This window comes from Natrix helvetica (assembly GCF_964273705.1).
Source record: "Natrix helvetica genome assembly, chromosome: 2".
In the NCBI taxonomy this organism is placed as follows: domain Eukaryota; kingdom Metazoa; phylum Chordata; class Lepidosauria; order Squamata; family Natricidae; genus Natrix; species Natrix helvetica.
This window is the reverse complement of record NC_138552.1, coordinates 65,671,521-65,694,871: the sequence shown is the minus strand read 5'-3', so window position 1 is coordinate 65,694,871 and position 23,351 is coordinate 65,671,521. Positions and strand designations below refer to the sequence as shown.

Here is a 23,351-nt window from a genome sequence, read left to right as displayed (position 1 = left end):
TAGAATGCTTATTGAAGTTGTCCAAACCCCAAAGGTGATGCGGCAGGGAGCCAAGAAGACACCAAGAGAGATTCCCATGGGCATTCTGTTGAGGATTCATCCCTGTCTTATATTGAAGGCATAAATGTTTACACCTAATGCACACTTTTATGCACTGTGCTTTGACAGGTGTAGGATAAAATCAACTTGAACAAATGAAATTGCCAGTGATGGATTAGCGTTGGACATTTGTTTTAATGTAGGGGTAGGCAGGTTTAAACCCCTTTTGCAGACATTGATGGACTGAAAATTGACAGGATAATTGCTTCCCATTTTGAAATGTGGAACACATGAAAAAAACTATAAGCTGTTATGTATTTCATAGTTAAAAAGCAAACAAAAACCTTCAAAGTTACCCCAAATCCTGTTCTACTCACATATCAGATGTTGTCCTTAGCCTCTTCAAAATCTTAGGTTCAGTTCTTGGTCCTGAAAGGTTGCCCACCCTGTTTCAAGATACCACAAGACTATTGCTTGTTATAACTGATTAACACTGCTAATCCATTAGATCTGGTTCTTGAGAATTCAATGAAGAACTCCCTTTATTGTCTAGGCAGCAAAACAGTCTCAGTCCAGACTCTGTCAGAATTATAGATCTGTGGCTGCACACCAAAGATTTGTTGCAACTTTGAGATGGCCTCTATGCAGGTCTTTAAAATCCCACCATAAACATTTCATGTTAAACAATGAAAGTCATTACTGTGTTTAAAAAGGTTGTCCAGAATATTGTTTCAGTTAGCCTGTATGAATCAAAGAAGATGCAACAAGGCACCATTTTTAATAAATGTTCCACAAACAAAATACGTAAACAATAAGTTATAATATTTTTATTCATGTTAGAATTTCTATCAGTGTTTGAACATTAATGTTTAGAGAGTTTGTACAAATTTTCATTTGTGATTTAAAATTGAGAACCACACTAGATCACAAAATGGTAACCCTAAAACAGTTCAGAATGACAGGCAATATTCCACACTCTCCTTAATACTGTTGACCTTGATTTTGTTTGCAAATGGGATATCATGAAAAATGTGCATTGTATTTTATGTCTCAGCATTGTTCCAAAACATAACGGTATTGTCACATATAAACTCTTTTAAAAATATAATTCTGTCAAAAGAATTGAGGACTACTATGTACACTACAAAAATAAATTTTCATATAAATAAATTATATGGCATACTTTTATCTTTGTAACTGAAATACAAACCCATTCCTGCTAAAATCAGGCAATGAGAACCAGTCTGAATATTTTTTCCTTTCGACCTCTCACTCTAAAAAAAAACCCTTACTGAATGAGTTCTTAATGTAAATGTTATATACTCTCTTCCTATTTAACATTAGTAAGCATTCTATACAAATAAAAATTTCAATTAAAAAGTAAAAACATAGCTGTAATAGTGTTTTCAATAGAAATAAAATCCCTGCATTTTGTTTGTTATAAACTGGCATGACAAATACTGTAAGAAAACATTATGATACAAAAATATAAATATCAACAATTTATCATTTAAAGACATAGAAGAGCTGATCACTGGAATCTTTTGCCAATGTGACAAGAGAAAATGGTTATACTATGCCCTAAGGAGTAAGCAATCTCACAAAATAAAAAGGCAAAAATATCTCTCTGACACACAAACACACATACCAAGGAAAGTTAAGGTGAGGACTACTGAAAACTACATTCTTGTACTTGCTCACTTTCTCCCTTTCTTAAAAAACAACACGAAGCAAATAAGCAACTGTCATAACTTCTGAGTCACCAGTACCTGACAGAGAATATAAGCTTACAATTGATATCAACTTTGCAAGATTATTTCTCTTTATAATTATTTAACTTTACCATAATTTAGATGCTTCTGTTGCAAAATAGCCATACAGAGTGAGATTTCCTGCCTTTCGCACCACTGAGACAATGAGCTACCCAGTTGCTTTTCAGAAAATTCAGATTAGACAGATAACCACAATCATTTTGCCTCAGTTTATTTCTAATGTTGGAGCTGAAAGGGCCATGCTGGTTAATGTATTATAATGACAGATATATAATGGAGAGAAATGAGAAACTGAGCAAAAGACTTTTATTACTCTATTTAAACAGTGACTAAATAGGGAGATTAATTACGGAAATAATCATATCAGGTCCAAGCAATACAGTTACCAAGGTTTGTATGACACTGCTTCTTACTAAAGTTAAGTCAAGCTGAATTTAGATATTGGTTGATGCAAAATCGCTTAAATATATGGGGTTTTTTTTAGACATAGCTGCTCTTAGCTAATTTGGTAAAATCAATTGCGCCAGAACTTATCAAATATCTGATGAGTGCTGATGGATAAGCACAAGTCTCAAATTTAACCTGCATTGTATAAAAGCATGTTAGCTTTCACTCACAAAGGTGTGTTCAGAAGAGTATTTGCTGAGCTATGCACCAGCAAGAAACTGCTTTCAAATGCTATCAGAGTGTATTTTATCACTGCATATAATTCTGCTTTAACTCAAATTATATGTAGGAGATCTGTTTGCATGTTGTCTCTCATGCTCCTCAAAGTTTTGTTGAAAAGGAGAATTCTCTTAGTGGTGGATAATGATGTTGCAAGGGCAGCTCATGCAACGTGTGGAAGAAACGCAGGAATTCCTCTTTTCATGAGATCAGGACACAGCAGAGAAAATTAACCTCATTCCCCCCTCCCCACCTCTTTCACTCTGAGAAATGAAAGCCATAAAAATAGTGTTGAATGAACCATCTTACTTTCTTTGCTAGGATATGTATAATATGGCAACTTTTCATTATTACAAATTTGAAAAATACTGTTCTTTATTTAAACACCTAAATGATTAATACTTAAGATGTATTTCTCAACCTGGTATCTTCCTGATTAAAAGGCCGATAGTACAACACATCAGGGTTGCCAGCTTGGAGAAGATAACATTAAAAGGGACATGTTTTCAGATCTGGTAACCTGAATGGAAATGTTCTTTTGACTAACTTGAAGGTTTCATAAAATGTTGGAACAAAAAAGATTAAATTCATCAGTTGTGTTGCATATTGTAGCCATGACCATCTATGATCATGATGATGAAGTGCAGTTCTAAAACAGACCAAACCTTTTACCATTTAGCTCCCAGCATCTCGTTCTTATTCTGTTTTGAGTAGGTGGGATGATGCAGTAAGGACAAGAGGCTATTTTATTCTCACTGGAGATATAGCCACGGTGCAGTCAGCAGAGGCAGTTTCTGTAGTTTGCTCATGGCCAACACATCAGAAGCCTAGAACCTACAAATGCTGCCCCCCAATCATTCCACTCCTATTTTTTGTGTGTGGTGGTATTAACAATTGTTAAGCTCCATTATTATTACTGGTGGTTTGTCACAGAGCCAGCTGTTTAGACTCAATGTGGAATTTTGTTAATTAATTATTATTGACTGATTGCAATCTTACAAACATTTGCTTACCCATAAAACCTTGCATTGATGCTGATTGAATTGAAATGTACAAATCTGTAGTGTTAGCCAGCACTGGTAGGTTATTAAAGGCAAAAGGGATTATGCAACATATAATTTTCTGGCCAAAGCTCTTACATATGAGCCATTCGTTAGATATGCAAATTATAGGTAAGTCACATACTTTCAATGCTACATTCATTTCAGCAGGGCATATGTTAGACGTTCACAATAATCTGTTCTCCACCAAACAGTTATAGTACACAAACCACACAGCTATGCCTACTTCAGTCATCAGCGTTAAACACACTGCTCTTCATATCTGCTCATTAAGGAAAAAACAGAAAAGAAAAATTATCACGCATAGCGTGTTTGAAAGTTAACAGAAGTATTTCATACTACCACAGGGCTGTGATATGAAAAATTTTAAAATAGTTTAACACACATTCTCTCTCTCACACACACAAATATATATATATATATATATATATTTATGAACCTTTACACAAAAACATCCTAATACATTAGCAATATTTGCATAGAATTATACATGTAAATCATACAATATTTAAGCAGCAGCAACATATGCTGAAATGTATGACTAGTTTAAGCTTAATTGTGGCATAGAAATCAACGTACAGTAAGTACAGAGCACAAACAACAGTCCCCACTCTGTTAAACAGGAGCTTAACACAACTCCAGATTATACTACTTTACACAGTTCCTCTTGTATATTACAGATGTGTACATCTTTTAAATATTTATAGAAATAATTCACAAAATTTTACAATAGTTTACAGTAAAGGGGAATATTTGTCCTGGTGCAGCATTGTCCTCCCCCCCCCCCCCCCAATAACTTGAAGTAGTTTCTCTTCAAGCGTTTCTGGAAAGACGAGGTCTCCCATCTTTGGCCTCTTCTTTGCTTCAGTTATTTCCCTGTACAAATAAAGACAAAAAAGGACCCCCTGTTCACTTAAAGTTCAGCAAAGATAAATAAATCATCTCAGCTGAAGCCATTCAGCAAGGCTGCAATTAAAAGTCACAAGACTCTGTGTGTGTGTGTGTGTGTGTGTGTGTGTAAAACACACAAGTTATAAATATGATCTGGACTTTTCTGAGTGCTTTAATGTGGACATAGTAATTTGTAAGAAAAGCAATTTAACCACCTCTGTTGTTTAGTTGTTCCCTTATTAAAATAGGATGTTGTAATCCCCCCCCCCCCCCATATCGTACTGTCATCTTATATTCCATATCTTCCTTCAGTGGCTCCAGTGAACATAAGCTGTGCCTATGCATAATGCTGAGCCAGGACTGTGTGTCTGTGACGTCACACACAGATTTCCTCTTATCTCTCCGGTGCTTCAGTGTAGCATTAAAGGGGAAATAGAAAATATTGGTTTGTTTCTCTTCTTTTCAACTGATTTATCAGCATGTTCAAACTGTGTTAGCTAAATTAATCATCAGTAAAGGCAAAAAGCTTTTTCCTTCTTAATCGACAATCATCCTGACTGCCATCAAGTGAACCCAGAAAACTGAGATATCGTCCCTTAAATTTGAGTCTAGACTCAAACCCCTTTTTATTTATTGAATTAATTTAATTGCCCATCTCATTTGCATGTCCCCCTGGGTTTTAGAAATTCCTTAATACAATAAGAAATTGCTTAAAGCTACAGCAGGCTACAGCAATAGCACTTAGATTTACATACCGCTTCATGCTTTACAGCACTCTCTAAGCGGTTTACAGAGTCAGCATATTTCCCTCAATAATCTGGATCCTCATTTTACCAACCTTGGGAGGATGGAAGGCTGAGTCAACCTTGAGTCGGTGAGGATCGAACTCCTGGAGGTGAGCTGAATTAACCTGCAATACTGCATTCTACCCATTGCGTCACCATGGCTCAATGCTGAGATGGGTAAGAAGTGCACTGAAAGCAATTATGCATGCTGGCAGATGGTGTGAGTAATGCTACTCACTGGAGATGGAAAGCTTTACCTTAATCTGAGCCCTTGCCATGAGTCCTTTCTTCACATTCAACATCTTGCAGTTCTATGATTTCTATTTTAGAGTTTCTCTTCTCACACCGGACATTAAATGGCACATGAGGATCCTCAAATTGTCCATGCTCGGCTTCATGGTGTCTCTCACAGGCTGGACAGCTTCCTCCGTGAGGATTGTGGCTATGCCCAGCAGGATGTACAGCTACAGTAACTGAAGCTGAAGCAGTCACAGTAGTGATAGGCTGGCAGCATGGCGGCACAGAAGAGCCTGTGGCAGTGAAGGCTGGATTTCTGATGTTCTGAGAACGAGTTCTCTGACCAGAGCAATCCCTGTTACTAGAACAGGAATGCCCCTTAGTAAAAGTTTCAAAGGCATCTCTACGTGGCCGGTAAGGGGGTGGTTGAAGTCCTTCCCTTGGTTCTCTTTTCAATTTCTTGCTTTTATGCCATGTTTGTTGGGTTCCAGGGTCTTGATTGGATTGTAGCTTTGGGCTTGATGGATAATAGCTTGCTTCTGGTTGGATCACCTGGGGAAAAAAAGCAGGGAAACTTTTGAGCAATAATGTGGAACCGAACGTTTTTATCTGGTTCATAAAACAGTTTTTGTTGCATTAATTAAATTTACTTTGCCACAGCTAAGTTACTTAGAAGCCTACATTTATTGTTGCTCTACAGCTCTTTTACTTCATAACAAGCAACAAAGAGCATCATTGCAGCAAAACAAAAGATCAGTGCCTGCATCCACAAAATCACTTTCAGCAATTTTATTCAAGGGTATTCTCATTAATCCATTTAAGTAGTTTCTCCTTTTGCAAAAAAGTGGAATGGAAATTTTCTTCTGTAGTTCCATAAGAGTCCCTTCTGGGAGAGGGGGCGGTCTAGAAGCACCAAATATAAATAAATAAATAAATAAATAAACACTTTTGGTTTTTGGCAAGAGATAAGAGTTCAAGTATAAAATATTACTGGGATGGCACATTTAACTGACAAAACCTCAAAACATTGAGAGTACAGCATCTTTTTAAACCAAACACTTTTGATCCAGAAGTGTAGCTCTGCTGAGGGGCATCCACAGGTGGGGTCAGCAATATCAAAATGACTGGCAGTCAGACAATCAAACGCCTGCCCCTTTTTAATGTATGTCGTTCTCATGTAAATAGGACGGGCCTTCAATTGCCCAGTCAAGCCTGCCATTTTGATCCTGTTGATTTCCCCCTCACCACCATGGATGCCCCTGACTCTACTTGTTTTTAATGGCTGTAATTACCCTATTTTTCAGAGCATAAGACACCTTTTTCCCTCAAAAAAGAGGCTGAAAATCTGGGTGCGTCTTATACACTGAATACAGCATTTTTTGCCTCCCGAAACCCCGCCCCTTCACCAAAATGGCCGTGCATAACCTTTAGGAGGCTTCCAGAGTACTGGGGGCTGGGGAGGGCAGAAATGAGTGAAAAACAGGTCCTTTTTTGCTCAATTTTTGCCCCCACCCCAGCAGCACTCTATAAGCCTCCTAAAAGCTATGCATGCCCCCTTTTTTTTTTGACAAAAAACGGGCCCATTTTGGGGAGGTCTGCAGAGTGCAAAAAAATTTTTTTTTAATTTGCTTCTTCAAAATCTTGGTGCGTCTTATGCTCTGGTGCGTCTTATACTCCGAAAAATATGGTACCTATTCTTCATCTTGGAAGCAGCACTGGAAGTGAAGCAGAAAAGAATCTCCTTTTACCTCCTACTTTAGCTTGTTCAAAGATAAATATGAATTGAACATGGTTTGGAATAAATACTTTGATAAATATTCATCACTTTTATCAACTTATATCCAGCTAGAATATTTTTCTTTTTGTTCCTGTCCGCTTACATTCAAAGCAGTGGTGGGTTCCTCCCGGATCGCACCGGATCGCGCGCGCTCCCTTTCAGCGCTCCACCTGGCTCGCGCGCTCCCTTTCAGCGCTCCACCTGGCTTGCGCGCTCCCTTTCAGTGCTCCACCTGGCTTCGCGCTCCCTTTCAGCGCTCCACCTGGCCTCGCGCTCCCTTCCGGCGCTGAAACCGGAAGTACAGTTTTGCCCGGCCCTGGCGAAGCAACGACGCCTGTCTGCGCTCCACCAGCTCGGCTGGGAACGGAGATGTTTCCTCAGCGGAGCGGGGCGCCTGAAAAGACTTTTCAGGCGCTCCGCTCCGCTGAGGAAACATCTCCGTTCCCAGCCGAGCTGGTGGAGCGCAGACAGGCGTCGTTGCTTCGCCAGGGGCGGGGCAAGACTGTACTTCCGGTTTCAGCGCCGGAAGGGAGCACGAGGCCAGGTGGAGCGCTGAAAGGGAGCGCGCAAGCCAGGTGGAGCGCTGAAAGGGAGCGCGCGCGATCCGGTGCGATCCAGCAGGAACCCACCACTGATTCAAAGGCTGCTTAATGCTGATGAAAGAGAACCTGGCAAAACTCAACTGCTTACTTGGAAATTATCTCAACCAAACTATACCAATTCACTTCTCTACTCAAATCTTTGTGACAGAAAAAAATATACAAATTAAACCCACCTACATTTATTTAGCAGTGGACAGATTCTAGCCTCTCACTTTTTTTCATAACTTCAGTTGAATTTTGTAATAAGTAGAGTTTAAAAAATACAATTAAAGGACAGATGAAAATAGATTTTGTATTTATTACCCCTTTTTGTGTTCTGAAGATGAGATTATGAACACATGCCTTACACATTAATCATCTCCTTCACTTACAAACAATTACTGTTTTCCGTACACTTATAGTCACATGAAATTTCTAAACAGGTATTACCTAACAATATCCCTTGTTCAAAGAATTATAATTTAGTATATTTAACTGTGGTCATTTTCTACTTTAATTTATTATAAATATTCTTTCCTGAAATGAACTGATTCAGGATTATTTTTAACAATAAGAATGTGGGAATGTACTATAAATTAAATATCAAATGGGATTTCAGTTACTTACTGTGGATTTGGCAAACACTGGATTTTCAGTTGCTTCAACGATGACTTGATGGGCTGGGGCCCCAGTTCTCTGGGGGCCCTCATACTGATGTAGTTCCTCACTGATTCCTGATACTGTTGTCTGAGAGCTGTATTCGGAATCGGATGTATCTGAGCCATTTTGAACATGAGTTGGTGGAACAGCAAACCTCACAATGCTTGGGGGAGGTTCAGAAGAAGGGGTAGGTAGTCTGCTCCTTCCATCAGCTGGAGAAACCTAAGGATAACATTTTTAAAGCTTTAATGAAAGCCTTGGGCATTTTCTCAAGATTGGAGAAATACCCACCATCAGTCTTTAAAGAACTAAAGACAAATTGTGTTCATTTTCCACCTAACAATCCTTGATGAACAGTGCAGGAACATAAAATATATTAAGAGTTGATACACTATTATTTAAACTTACTGCACATGATACATGAGTTGCTGCTGTTATGAACTAAAAGGGCTCCAATTATTTCATACCTCCAAATATTGTTACCCCACACACTTTTGTGACAATCTGTAGCATAATTCTTTTCACTGAAGCATCTTCCACATTACCCATCTTTACATTCACTCCCTGTTCATTTCACTGAAAGATCAACCGATCAATCTTGTAATATTTTTTTCATACAGGACTTATTCTCTCCCTATATTTTGTCCACATTCACTCTTGTTTCTTTCCCTTCTTTCCTTTTCTCCCGTCATTCACTAATTTTTCCATAATCCCTCAGTATACTGTATGAACCTGCTAGTTGGTAGGATACAAAAAATACGCCGATTTGGAAGGTAAGCAGATTTTTAGGTTCCTAAGCTAATAGTATTAGTATGCTTGGGGTAAAACTGGCCATTGATTGCACTTGTGGCATTGTGATCAAAATATATCAGAATTGACCTAAACTGTCTTTGCCATTAGTAGAGGTGAATAACTATGTAAAAGCCTCAATTGACTAAAGCTATAAAAGGAAGTGAAAGTCAGTATTTATGGATCCATAAGGCATGTGAAAGATTGTGTTGGAGGGAGGGAGGAAGGAAGGAAAGATATATGAAACGAAAGGAAATAATGTGAGTAAGGGTGGTCTTATCTTTTAGACTTGAGCTGGTGAATACATGTATGACATTGAAGGTGTGGGTTCTGTTATGAAAAAAGGACTAAAATATGTGTCAAAAAGTATGAATTGCTACCACATAATGATTCTGGGGAAGTATGAAAAAAGGAATTCAGAGATTGGGGATCTTCATTGTAACATTCTAATGAACAGTAACAATGAAACAACAGAAGATGAATTGTGAAGAAATTCTGAAAGAATGGGATTTGAGGGGGAAGTTTGTTCTGTGGATGTCATGAATTGATGGAAGGGAATGAGACAATATTTTTTTTAAAAAAAATGGTTATTAAAGCATTAAAGACCTAAGAATGATGATTCTTCCATGAATACATACTTTAAAAAAAATCTGCTATTTAGTTTAATTTGTGTTTAGAGGAATCGTCTCTATGAATACTGCATGCAGTACATTATTTTTCAAGCAGGCATACTATTATCCCAGCAGCTGTCTTCTGGGTCTGCAACTGACCAAACCTGATGTTATCATCTGGGTTTCTCTTGCCCCCCTCCCCCAAAAAAATGTTTCAGGAGAAAGGGGAAAAAGTGAAGATGGCAGTAACAGACCTGCCTAAGAGGTAGCTGCAAGTATTGGAATGAAGTCAACCCTGATTAACAGCAATCAATTGGGGCCACTAGCTATGATGTATAGAGGGCTTTAATATATTTTAATATATTTTTATGTTTTGCGAAATTTTGTATTATATGCCTTTTCCCCTTCTTTCCAGTGTTCTGTTTTGGAAAAAGAGGCACACAATTGGAAGATAACAATAGTTAGGCCATAAAATAACTGATCTGATATCCAATCACAAATTGTTGATAAAAATTCCACTTCAGAATCTACTTTCCTACATCAGAAAAGTTAGATCTGTAAAACAAATTAAGTTTTGGATTTTGAATTATGTTATCAAAGTACCAAATATTATAAAGCAATAATTTAAAATGGTAAAAGCACAAAATATGTATCATTAGAACAGAACTTCGGGGTGGGGGGGATGGACAATTTCTTTAATGAGCATAATACTGACCTCAGGATATGGTCCAAACAGAGAAAGAAGAACAGGAAGCAACACCAATCCATTCAAAGCGCCTAAGATAGTTAAAATTGCCAAAACAGCAAAGAAGTACCTAAAACATTTTAAGATATAAACAGTTATAATTAGAAAGCATGTTCAATACTAAACACAAAAAACAAAACAGATAATATACTTTCATTAAATATTCAAGCAAACATGCTAATATAGCGTTCATTTTTTTTTCTATTTAATGAATAAACTCAGCATGCAATATTGTTTTCTTTTTTTACCTGTTGGATTAGAGAGCTCTACATTCCACAACCAAAGTGTTAGTTCAAAAAAGGAGAGAGAAAAAAAAGTTTGTTAATTTGCCAGAATCTTGCAGCATGTAATGTTATTTATGAACGTGTTACACAAACACAAAAATATGGAATGCAAACTGAATGACTGAAAGGATTGAAAGCACAAATACAATGAAAGAGGCCCTCCATTAGTGAAAATCCAGCAGAAGCAAACAAATGAAGTGAAGGGTGTAGAATTTAAACAATTTAGCCTAGAAGGAGAAAGAAGTCCACTTCTCCCAGCAACTAATCCAGTGTGAAATGCTCCTGCATCTAACAGCAGAATCTCTAATTAAATCTCTAGTGTATCAGGTAAGGCTTTCCCTTGCCATTCATTAATCATAACTTTCCGCCTTAAATTCTGTGAGCTCCACTTTTACCAAATAGCTCAAATTGCAACCTTTTTTAAACACAGGAACCCGCTTTTGCAAAGAAAATGCAAGCCATTCTGTGGTAAGCCAGAGCATTGTATTGCATAAGAGCCCTCTACAATAGCCAAGCTACATTGCAGGCTAATCTTTTGTTGAACAATTTAGCATCTCTGAACGCTCTTGTTTTGTGTCACCCAATTCAAACATAAAGGCTGAAGGACTATGGAAGAAGAGGAGAGTGCACAAGTGCTTGTCCTTTCCCACCATTGAGGGCTAAGGTCTGGCATCCTTCATGAATAACATGGCAAACCTGCCAGCCAAGAGGAAAGCTGGGCTAGAAAATATCCAGTATGCGGAAAAGTGGGGATGGGATAGGGAGCAGGAAAAAGAGAGAGGGAGAGAGGGACCAGGGAGAAACAGGCTAAACCCAAAGATGCATTTTATGGTAAAGATTTTAGACAACTGTTTGAAGGTGAAAGGAACAGAAAGGGGGGAGGGGAATGAGTCAACTCTTTTGCTCTCTATAGTTTTGCTCACTATGTGGCCTAAACGGGGAAAAAAACTACAGCTATCCTCCTGTTATGGAAGTACTACATTTGGAAGTTTCTGGTCTGCATTAGTGGAGGGGAAAAATAAGCAACCAATTTCCTACACTGTAAATGAACACAACTTTATACTAGAATTCATACACAACTTCATATAAGACTTGCCGGAGTCAATTGCATCTCATCAGTCTTGCTCTAGAATAAACAGGCTGATTACAGATCTGACCACTGAGTGTATAAAACCTCTACCCAGATGTGCTGTTGAGCTTAAAATCTATTCCTTGAGGGAAAATTGCAGCCTTTCTCGGGTCTTGAAACAATGCCCAAGCTTTGCTTATTTACTTTCCATCCATCTTCAAAAGAGACACAAAGAGAGAGAGAGAGAGAAAAAATAAACTAAATCCAGGTTGTGCTAGAAAAATAATAAAAGCCAAGCTCAATTTTAAGACACTAAACATAATTATTTGAAAAAAGTACTTTGAAAAGAATGGTGAAAAAGTACTCTTGAAAAGAGTGGTGTTCTGTTCTCACAGTAAAATATGAACAGAAACCCCACTGGAATAAAGGACTAGTAATCTCTTGCCTGAAGTAAAGAATAATATGGCAATGCCCTTCCTTGTGTTCCATAGGTAGAAGCTATTGATAGATTGATATTTACTCCAACAGGTAAGATAGAAAAGCAGCTCTTAGCACAAACAACAGAAGCAGATTAGCAATTGGAGGTAAGCAGGGGAATGTAAACAATGTGGTGCAGAAACTGCTCTTCAACGTCTTTCTACCACTTACTATTCTGCTCTGCTATTTTCCTCTACCCAGTATAAACACAGTAAGGCTCAGGGTTGCCCAATTGCTGAGGCTGAGCACTCAAAAGCCTAATTACTTCATGATGAAATCACATCTGGAATACCTTCTGTAAACACATTAGGAGAGAAACGATGCAGGAATGTAATGAAGAACTGAACTGGGGAGAGAAGTAAGAGGAAGCTTATGGAAAGCTAGGTGTAAACTAGCTTCAAATTTGGAGATATAAGGGGTATGATTTCAATACTTTGAGAAATGACATTTCTGTGGTGTTCTTTTGACTTTTACTATATTTAGCAATCTAATAGTAACAATAGGTTGTTCTCATAATATCTATTCACCTTATTCTATATTTTGTCTACTATACTGTAGAGAATTGGTGTTGCTCTTCTGCTCAAAAACTCTACCTAAGAGGCAAATAGGATCCATTTCCAGCATCCCTCCAGAGAGTTCTCCTAAAGCAAGAATTAGTTTGATTCTTTTGATCTGAGAAATTAATATCCTTAATAAAATCTACCAGCTTCCTTTAGGTTCCAACAGAAAGCCCAATAGGCAGTTTTATGGATTTTACAAGGCATCCCATAGTCCTGCTGACTTAACATTCGTTTCCAATTTTCTTTTTTAGTTTTGGTCAGGAAAAGCTTTTTATAACCTTTAGTTTGGAAAAAGAAGGGAGAGAGAGAAAGGTCCAGGGTGCTTATAGTTTTATAGGTTTCTCAACTTAAAAATATTCTCTATTTAAATTGTTCTAAACAGTGTTTTGGTGAAAGGCCATCTCTGGTTAACCACTGGCAGTACATAGTCTTTGAGATTAACTTAATGTTTTATTAAGTAAGAGCCTTGGCTGCCAAAGAGCCTTTCTGAGTTTTTCTCAGCACCTATAGTGCAAGCAGAGTTTCAAGTAAGTATTAACACAGTACTGTAAAAGTGAAGCCACAAGATTGCAGGCATGTTATGTTATTGCAACAGCAGGTAAATGGAAATGTCCAAGTTCCCAAAACAGAAATAGGCAAAAGAAATTAGGAATTGTGATAAGCCACACGCATTAGGGTGGTTGCATCTCTCCCTTTCTCTGTGTGTGTATCCTTAACCCAGTTCAATATTGAAATCCCCAAACCCATATTGAGACTGCTCAAAGGTTGCTGGGGAAAAAGGAAGGAAATAATCAGATAGCCCTGTTCAGAAATAAAGAAAACAGGAGAAATCTGTTTCCACCCTTTAACAAGACAGGAGACAAAAGAGAGAGAAAAAAGTTACAAAGCAAGTTCTACTAACAATATCGCCTACAATCCCTAACTGGATTGTATTACAACAAATTGTAATTGTTTTTATTACAACAAAACAACATTTAATAAAAAGCAGGGGCAGGGGTATCTCCTGAACTCTTTATCAAGCAAGAGGTTATAAAATAAAGTATAGGGAAGGGAAAAAAGTGTATTGTAAACCCTAAAGTGAATTGTTGGGGGGTTTGCTTCTTATGGCCTCTTTGCTTTTTGCTTGAAGAAGAGTTCTGGAGCATTTGAAAGTTTGCACAATTTTTTGTGTCCAGCCATGTAGTTGGGATTTTATTTCATTGACAAATTTGGATAAAATGGCTTTTCATTGGTGGAACACTGACATACAATCCAACAGAATATTGCTTCTCTTATCCACATGTCTTATTATTCTATTGTAAGGACATTTGAGTAATCAGATAAGTGATGAGGTTCATTTTGTTCCCGTAAAACAAAGGGGAAAGACAAAAATAAGCAAACTCTACCTGACAATAAAGTCAAATTCAGATCCTGCAAGCATCAATACGCCAAGTAGTGTAGACACAGCACCATCCAACACAGGTGCAAACATGTGTTCTAATGCAAGGATAGTCCTACAATTTTTGTCTCCTATCGCTGTTAGAAAAGCCTGGAAAAAATATATTAATTAGTATGCACAGTTTAAGGATACTTGACTTTCCTCACAGAAATCAATGATGTACAAAATGTAGCAGTTAATTATTTAAGGAATATAAGAGTTCTTCAACCTGCCATAATTGTACTTTTTGACCATACCATCTGGGGTTGAAAAACGTGTTACATCACAAATTGTTATACAGCAATATAATGCAGCAAAACATCCTCCATATAAGACAATCTACTTCTGATGTTATACTTTAGTACACAGCCCTTGTACATAATGGTTTGGATTTCAACTTATTTATTTATTTATTTATTTATTTTATTGAATTTATAGACTTCCCTGGACCTTAGGAAGCATGGACAATGCAGGTCCATGTGGGAGTTGTAGTTCCGAACATCAGGACAGAATAGAATTCATGTACATTGTAATTGGGCTCATAGAAAAATTAAATAGACAGACATGCAGATAACAGATGGATCAATAGTCAGAGCATTTTATAAGCTCTGAGTTACAAAAACATGCAGTGTAGGTTTTAGCACACCTCTGTGAGATGTGGGAAAAAACACAATAAAAGGGAGAGTAGGTATGAATGAAATATTCATTTGTGAACATTCCTTTTAAGTACTACATATTGCAATTTATTGATAAACACTGACTATTTCATATTCTGTACAACTTTATTTTTTTTATGTTCAGCCAGCTATCCTCACTCTTTCGTAGTTTCCCTGCTAAATTTCTGGCGACGTTTTTCGTTCCCAGTCAGGAAGAATGCTTTTAAAATATGTTTTCTATTTTAAGTAAAGCTCCACCATGATATTAGAAAGCTGACATCCCAATGCTAGATCAGCAGGCATTTTTAATTTTAAAAAGTGGGTAGAAGGCAGGTGGCAGAAAACATTAACTTAAGGCTACCAAACAGGGCTACAAAAAACCCCCAAATAAACAATAGTAGCAGAGTTAGGACTTTCTGTACATTTTTGTTTTGTTTTGTTTTTTCAATCAAGGGGCCATCCTCAGTTCTGCCATCCAATTTTTAAAAAATTAAAGACACAAACGGGAAGAAAAACACTCTAAAAGAAATCTGGTAGCTTTACTCTAATTCCTACATGACAGCTGCCTGAAGTATTTTGGTAGCAAATGACTACAGGCATGGAGATAAAAGGCAAAAGAAGATGAGATGTAAACTAATCACCTTGAGGTATGTCAGCATTTTAAAAAAACAACACCTGGCGCTACTTTTAGGGTGTGTATGTATGAGAGAAAAACAGAGACAGAGAGGGAATGACAGAGATAAATGTGCAATGCATGGGAGAGAATATTTAACCTGTTACACCTTCAACTATAATTCCAATAACAACAAAAATCTGCAATTATTATTATTTAAAACACCCTCCTGTAGGTGCCAAGGAGAAAGTAAAATTTACATAATAGCTTAAATTTTCATCACTCAAATGGAACAGATGGGAAAACTAGCACCTAGAAAATTATATTTCCACATACACTAATATAACTACATAGAACCATCTGTTTCGGGTAACAGGCATCACAAATTATGCTATGAAATTACTCCTCATTTAAAGCCTTGGTATTTGCTTTGTACCAGTGTAAATATAAATATGTGAGAATTTGTGTAAACATGTAAAAGCACACACGCCCCACAGTAGAAGTTCCTCATCCCATTAAATAAGATTTTAAAAAAATCTTCAACATTATGGGGAAATAGACCAACCGAGTAATTCAAATACCTGAGATAAAGTATATGAATTAATCTAGAAAAATATTTGAGTACATACTGTATATTGCCTCTTGATAACTTCTCAAAAAACCCCAAGGAAATGCAAACATTTAAACATGCATGTGACATACTGTTATACTTCTAGTTTATATGAATTATAAAGAAAGAAATATGTAAACATTTTAACATTTTGCTATTGCATGCAGAGTATTTACAATTTATTTATATGGTCATATCGTGGTATACAAATTTGTACTTGATTTTAGAAAAGCTGCACACAACAATCCCCCCCCCCCCCCGGGCCTGTCAGAAATTAGAAGGGGCGTTGCCACCTACCAAAGCAATATGAACTGTGAATTCCACTCCAATTCCAACAGATGCAATCAGGATGACGACAGGAACTGCACTTAGTTTTATTCCAATTAGACCCATCATGCCAAAGAGTTCCACTGTCATAAGAGCCAGCACAACCACCTAAAAGAATTCAGATGGTGATTAATGATTTATCATGTTGCAGAAACAAAAGCATAGACTGAAAGTGCAACTAGCTTTTTTAAAAAAGTTATTGCGTTAAGTGTCTGTATCCTTGGAAATGTCATATAGTAATTTCTGCTGAAGATAAGTTTATAATTTGGCACTGCAATCTAAAACTTTGTAAGTCTTCTGCTTTTTTGCAATGTTTCACCCTCTCCTTAATTCAGTCCTACTACAGAGATAGATTGAAAAAAATAGAAAAAAATACAGGATTTCGACTAAGTAGATAACTGGAGGAGGAGGAGAAAGAGGTCTAAAAATTCTGTTCCAAAGGTAGAATTCCTTTCTGTAACCCAAACCCACTTCTGTAGGAATCACAATAAATTATTTTATAAGCTAATCTCATGACTGATAACGTACACAGCCAAGTCTTTAGACAGCTCTTCTAGACTAAACAATTTACCTTTTTACATACCTGTTATACAAATCTATAGGTCGAAACCCAGTAATCATTTTTACCTCTACCATTTTATAAGTTTCAGAGAAGTTCATAAAGTTTAGGCAGAATAACATCAAACATTCTGCTTGAAAAGAATACTAGTGCACTGAAAGACATCTGGTGCTTTGCAGGACATATAAAAAAGTTGTCTGTCTACACTGTTTATATTCACCATTTTATTTATTTATTTTTTACTCTCTGCAGCACTATGCCTCATTCTTCTCTCCCGTTGGAGCTGAACATTGTTATCGACAACGAGACTCCACAAGAGTGAAAGAGTCACACAATAGCCACCATAGTCTAGGAGTATAGTTATCTTGAGATAAAATGAGTGGCATATAAATTCTATAAATAATGAGTTATGCTAACACTATGGGTGCTCAGATGCTCAAAGACTCTGTGCAGTTTAAAGAGAGCCATGCTTTGGGGATTATTTTGCCTGTCTCATCTGGGATCGCTGAAAACTTGAGAACAAACAGCAAAATCTGTATAGGTTTACATGAAGATATTTCAAACAAGAAAATGATTCCCTAAGCCAAAAGCGCCCATAACAAATGAATCCCGCACTGTACACACTTATAAAAAAGCATGTTAAAATTTTGACTTTTTTCTAGGGTATTTAGATGAAGCCAAATGTTTTAACCATCTTTATTTTTAAAACTTCCATTTAATACTGGGTCAAACTATTACGGTTATTACAGCATATACCCTTAGCAAAAAACCCAGCCCCCTCAAGAAGTAGAATAAATATATCATGAATGATGCAATATACACACTGCACTAGTAGCTCAGACATAAACAAAACCTTTCTGAGTGTAGCAAGAGCTATGCTAAAAGGAATTTGACTTCAACAAAGACTTACAATGATCCCAGCTGTCCAGGGGTTCAGAAGAATGAGGGCACACACCAGAAATGTGCAGGCCAGAACCACGCTAATGGATAAGAGGAGCCAATGACGAAGACTTATATATTGTTCCCAAAAGAGAAATGGATACCCGTTTGGATAACTGGGAATCCCAAAGCTAGTGTAATTATTGCAGATTGCTCTCACTTTCTCTATAGCTTCGACAAAATCAGAGGTATCACGCAATCCATTGAGGTAGAAAGGAAATTGAGCATATTCAATAGGTTCAGCTTCTGGGACTAAGGAAAGGGGGGAAAATACAATATAAATATAAATATTTTATACATACACATAGAGAGAATCATGAATGTAGGAGGAAAAGGATGAGTGTGATTGTTTAGATGCCCCGTGTTAGCACTGTGTACCAATTTACATTTAAATAAGACTTTGGCTACACCATGAAATGCCACACATACAGTTCTCTGAATAATAAAAAGGTACAGAGTATGTCAGATTTCATTCATGCATGCCTCCATTGGAGTCTGTGCAGTGTACATTTGAACACCACAAAGAAATCCCAAAAAGAACACTCTAAAGAGAAAATAGCAGCAGTATTCTAAAACCACTAATCTTTTGTGGCTGGAATGTTTTTGTCGCAAAACAGAAACAAAATCCTTCAAAGTTGACTTTAAAAAAAAATCACACGGTAGGTTTTTGTAACATTACTGCACATTGTGAGGAATTTCAGAGAAGTCGCTATGTTTGTCGACCGTAAAAGCAAAGATAAACTCACTTATTTTCTGTGGGTTAATTTTATGTCAAGCGGACCATGAAAGTTGATGCCCTAATGCATTTTGGCCTTTATGAGTCTACAAGATTCTCTGTCATTATTTTAAACTAATTAACTCTCCATCCATATTCTAAACATCTCCAATTACCTGGAACAAGTTATCATATTATAAAAGTACCTACATTGTTTACAAACTATCAAGGCATCAAATACTTCCATTTAAAGTATTTTAGCTAGGAAGCCAAACCACTAGGATGGAAAGGATTTTAAAATATCCATTCAACTTAATCTGTTATGTTTCACAATTTGCTATCAGCAAATATTAAGTCCTGAGTGACAACCACAGAAATATTCGGAGTTTAAATTATGTTTAATATTTGGACTGGGGGGATTACAAAATCTCAAGTACCTTTATACTACTCTGATGTAAGGGTATAACTTCTGAAATCCTTGTGTTGCTGACAGCACTATAATCCCAACAATTTACAATGAAGCAGTGAATAGGGCCAGGATTTGTAATCAGTTAAATATTTTGAATGCTAAAGTTAGCCAGTACATTTGTTACATTTTCTCTGGCTATTGAATATAAGCTTGAGAGCATGTTCCAGTCAGTCAAAGAAAGATTAAATACTTCAAGTGGTTAATTCAGGAAATACATAATTTTTATCCTTTAAAGTCATGGCATATCTACATTTATCATACTCTTTTTGAAAGCAATGCTAAGTCCACCGTACAACCCATTCTTTCCCCCACTAAAGGAAGCTTTTTATAACTAGCTTTGGAGCACACTAGCTGTGTGTTCCTGACTCTGCAGGGTCATTCCCTTGACTTGCTAAACATGATTTGCCCTATTATAATCTCAACTATAAATTTTCATTAAGACAAGATTTGGCTGGGTGCCCAAGAGCTTTAGGATTGAGATAGAAGGAAGGACAATTTCCTTGTTATCCAGTTGTATTGCCATAAATACCACTCCTCTTCTTCCTTCACGCCTGCCACCCAATAACTAGCCAACAGACCAACCAATAAATCAAGTGTCAAAGCAACATTAAATTGGTATTGCTATTTATAATGCAACAGAGAGAGTTGAGGAAAAATGCAAGGAAAATGGATATAGTTCTTTTAGATGTCTTGTCATTCCCACCCTTACAGTTCAGACACAAGGCAGGTGCTAGAGAACGACCTAGTTTCCCACAAATTCTTTGCTTCTTGACAGATTCCAAACAAACATGCAATAATTCCCAATGACAAAAAACTTTGCATGGAACTAAAAGGTTTCTCTTACTCATAAAATGAGCTTGCCTCACTGAAGTGAAATGCTGAGCAAGGTTTAAATTTTGATATAAACTATTAAAGAATTCTTCCCCCTCCAAAAAAAATGCTACCAAAGTACAACATTCTTCTACTACATTACACAATCACATATATCTCCTGAGTTTTTACAGAATAAAGCAATATATTTTATTCTGTATTTAGTCCTGGAAAGTGTCAATGGACTTAAAAGCTGCTAAGCCTGGAAGGAAAAGCAGAGACATTTGAATAAATAGCAAGATATTATAATAAAAGGTTCCTTACTGGTTACTGGCATATAGTCTGCTTTATCATGGACCCATTCCGGACGGTGGGGGCGGATGTTGGCTTGAGAAGCAGCATAGGCCACAGGATCGTTGCTAACCCAGGCTGTTAGGTACATGTAGAACGCCTTTGGGTTAATGATTCCATCTGCGCCTACCAAGCGCTGTTTAGCCAACTGAAAAATGCAAAGTCTTTTAGAACCACTCTTGCTCAAATTTTTAACACAAAAAGGCTGAGGCAAACAGCAGATGAGAGCACACAGAACATATGTTTGTGAGAAACATATTTTTATAGAGAGACCACAAGCATATTATTCCCAGCATGGGAGATATTTTTGTATCCAGATTTTTCAAACGGCTTGGAATGGTGTAAAACGCTTTGCGTGCAATTCGTCAGAAACATTAAATCAAAAGAAGGTTCCAGATGAATACTGAGCCAATTAAGCCTAAATTCTCATACAGTCTGCAGCCAAGAGGGGCAAATGACCAAACTGCCAAGAAACATATTTAAAGGTGGTTTTGAGAAAAGGAAGAAAAAAAGAATCTGGCAAGAGTCCTGTAGACGTCTGTGTGCAGTTAACCTCTGTTGTTAACACTGAAGGAAATGCCACCCACTAAATGGAGGAGAGCTATAAAAATAAAACAACATCTGTATAAATTTTGCTAACGCTTGTCTCCTATGACCTACATATTTAGAGAATACCCAGCATCAAAAACCAGATGAATGTATCCTGAGTATTCTCTTCATGGGGGACAATAGGCAAATGAATTGGATGGCTTTGAATAAGATAGTCTTAAAAGTCTAGACCAAAATCTACTTTGTTAATCTACAGAAATGGTGATACTCAGAAGGTGCTAGAAAGGAAAAACAGCAGGGTTTGTTTTTTTTGTTTGTTCTTCATTCTGCCACAACTTTCATTTTTAAGGCTTTCTAATTATTTGAAAGGACGGTGGCAACAATCTTTAGAAAAAAAAAGAAGCTGGAATCCAGAATCAATTAATCCACAAGACATGCAACAACTGTATGTCTTCAAATTGTTTCTAGACTTGCAGAATAAAACGCATGGGCCCTGAGGTTCCCATAGCACAATTTTATCTCTCTCAGGCAGAGGAAATTATACCACGAGCCAGAGGCCTACCATATTTGTTACACAGTGCAGTTGGTATTTTAAGTTTTAAGAGTCATTTGGAATTCTTTAATTTCATTTTATCTCCCCTTTATATAATGTCTATACCAGGGGTCAGCAAACTGCGGCTCTTTCCTCCCTCTACTGCGGCTCCATCACCAGTCGGTGCCACAATTTTGAAAGGAGCTTCCGGTGGGGAGGGGGGGAGAAGCACAGTGCGCCAGGAGAAGACTCTATGGCAAGGGGAGGGTTTTCCAGTTGTCTCCACAATTGATAGGGCTTTCGGTTATGACAGGTAGAGGAAAAAGTATGCCGCGCTAGGAGGAGACTCTATGGTGGGGGAAATGAACTTCCGGTCAGCTCCAGAATTGAACAGGGAGCTTCCGGTTAGGACCTTTGTGGCTCCTGGTGTTTTCTTTTTTGTGTGAAATGGGTCGAAATGGCTCTTTGAGTGTTTACGTTTGCCGACCCCTGTCCTATACTGACAGAATTCTGCTTTCCACTGTCTACTGGGAACTCAAAGGAGAAAGGGACAATGAGAAATAACCTATTATGGTATCGGGAAGACTGACAAGACAAAGTTATATCTTAGATAATCTGAGCCCAGCCTTTCAAGGTTGAAAATTACAACTCCTGCCCAGTGAAAAAGAAAAAGAAAAAAAAACACAAGAAAGTCCAGTTGCCTCTTGAAAAAACACCTTTGGATCCTACCCAAAAAAGCAAACAGGAAAAACTTTTTGGGTTTGATGTAAAATGTATCCATGGAATCATTCCAATAATTGGGCAGCTACATTCTGAACTAATTTGAATTTCTGAACAGTTTTCCAAAGGAAAACAAATATAAAATGCATCCCAGTAATTTACCTTAGAAGTTACTCCTCTTAAGAAATTCTCTAGCCCAGGGGTGTCCAAACTTGGGAACTTTAAGACTTGTGGACTTCAACTCCCAGAATTCCCCAGCCAGCATGGCTGGCTGGGGAATTCTGGGAGTTGAAGTCCACAAGACTTAAAGTTCCCAAGTTTGGACACCCCTGCTCTAGCCAGTAAGCTGACAATTATAAGCAGTTCTGGCTATGGCGACTATCCTGAGCCCTGTGATAAATCTTCCTACAGCAGCTGTGCTCTGCTTCTTGGAGAATGTGACTCATCATCAACAAAAGTAGTACACCTTTTGGTTGGGTTCCTGTCTTTAAAACAGGGTTATCCAACCTTGGCAACTTTTAGCCTTGTGGACTTCAACTCCCAGAAATCTGCAGCCAGCCACAAGACCACCCACTGTTTCCAAACATCTATTCAGAACTTTCACAGCTTTACATGATTCTGCTGTAAAGAAGAAAGAGATCTTGTATCCTCAGTGTACTAATCAGAGAATATAATTAGACAATAATACCCAGTGTCTTCATGAATATTATTAAAAGCACATGAGTCTAAATCACACTGTGCAAAACTCTAGAATCAAGACCTTTAAGACAAGGAAACATTCTTTGGATTTTTCCCAGCAGTTAGGAGCAAAGTCACCATAACACAGTAGCTGTGGCTCTTGGCCTAGTGAAGTACCCAAGACATCTAAAAAATATAGACAAATATTAGAATTATATTCTGATTCCTGCTGAATGATGAGCAGGATAGAAGCCGTACTGTTGCTGAAAATCAAGAGTCTCTGGAGCTCCACAGCTATAATCTACTTTCTAGAAAAATATATCCAAAACCTGTGCAGTCATTATTCTGAGGTGGGGGGATTCCTGTGTGCGTTTTTTTCCAGAAATTTCGAATTTGCTTTCC

At 37.4% G+C, this 23,351-nt stretch overlaps 1 protein-coding gene across 5 annotated transcripts in view; it reads right to left on the bottom strand.

Annotated features, from left to right (window-relative positions):
* Window positions 1-844: 844 nt before the first annotated feature.
* PTCH1 (patched 1) overlaps window positions 845-23,351 on the bottom strand; it is a 110,372-nt gene continuing 87,865 nt past the window's right edge. For all 5 annotated transcript variants that reach the window (XM_081943327.1, XM_081943330.1, XM_081943326.1 and 2 more), the window contains exons 17-24: window positions 20,444-20,618; window positions 18,097-18,377; window positions 16,598-16,735; window positions 14,390-14,532; window positions 10,585-10,684; window positions 8,437-8,691; window positions 5,472-6,003; window positions 845-4,414 (exon numbers count right to left, since the gene is read on the bottom strand). In XM_081943327.1, the coding sequence (XP_081799453.1) occupies window positions 5,473-6,003; window positions 8,437-8,691; window positions 10,585-10,684; window positions 14,390-14,532; window positions 16,598-16,735; window positions 18,097-18,377; window positions 20,444-20,618 (1,623 nt within the window). In that variant the 3' untranslated portion in view covers window positions 845-4,414; window position 5,472. The remainder of the gene's footprint in view (window positions 4,415-5,471; window positions 6,004-8,436; window positions 8,692-10,584; window positions 10,685-14,389; window positions 14,533-16,597; window positions 16,736-18,096; window positions 18,378-20,443; window positions 20,619-23,351) is intronic.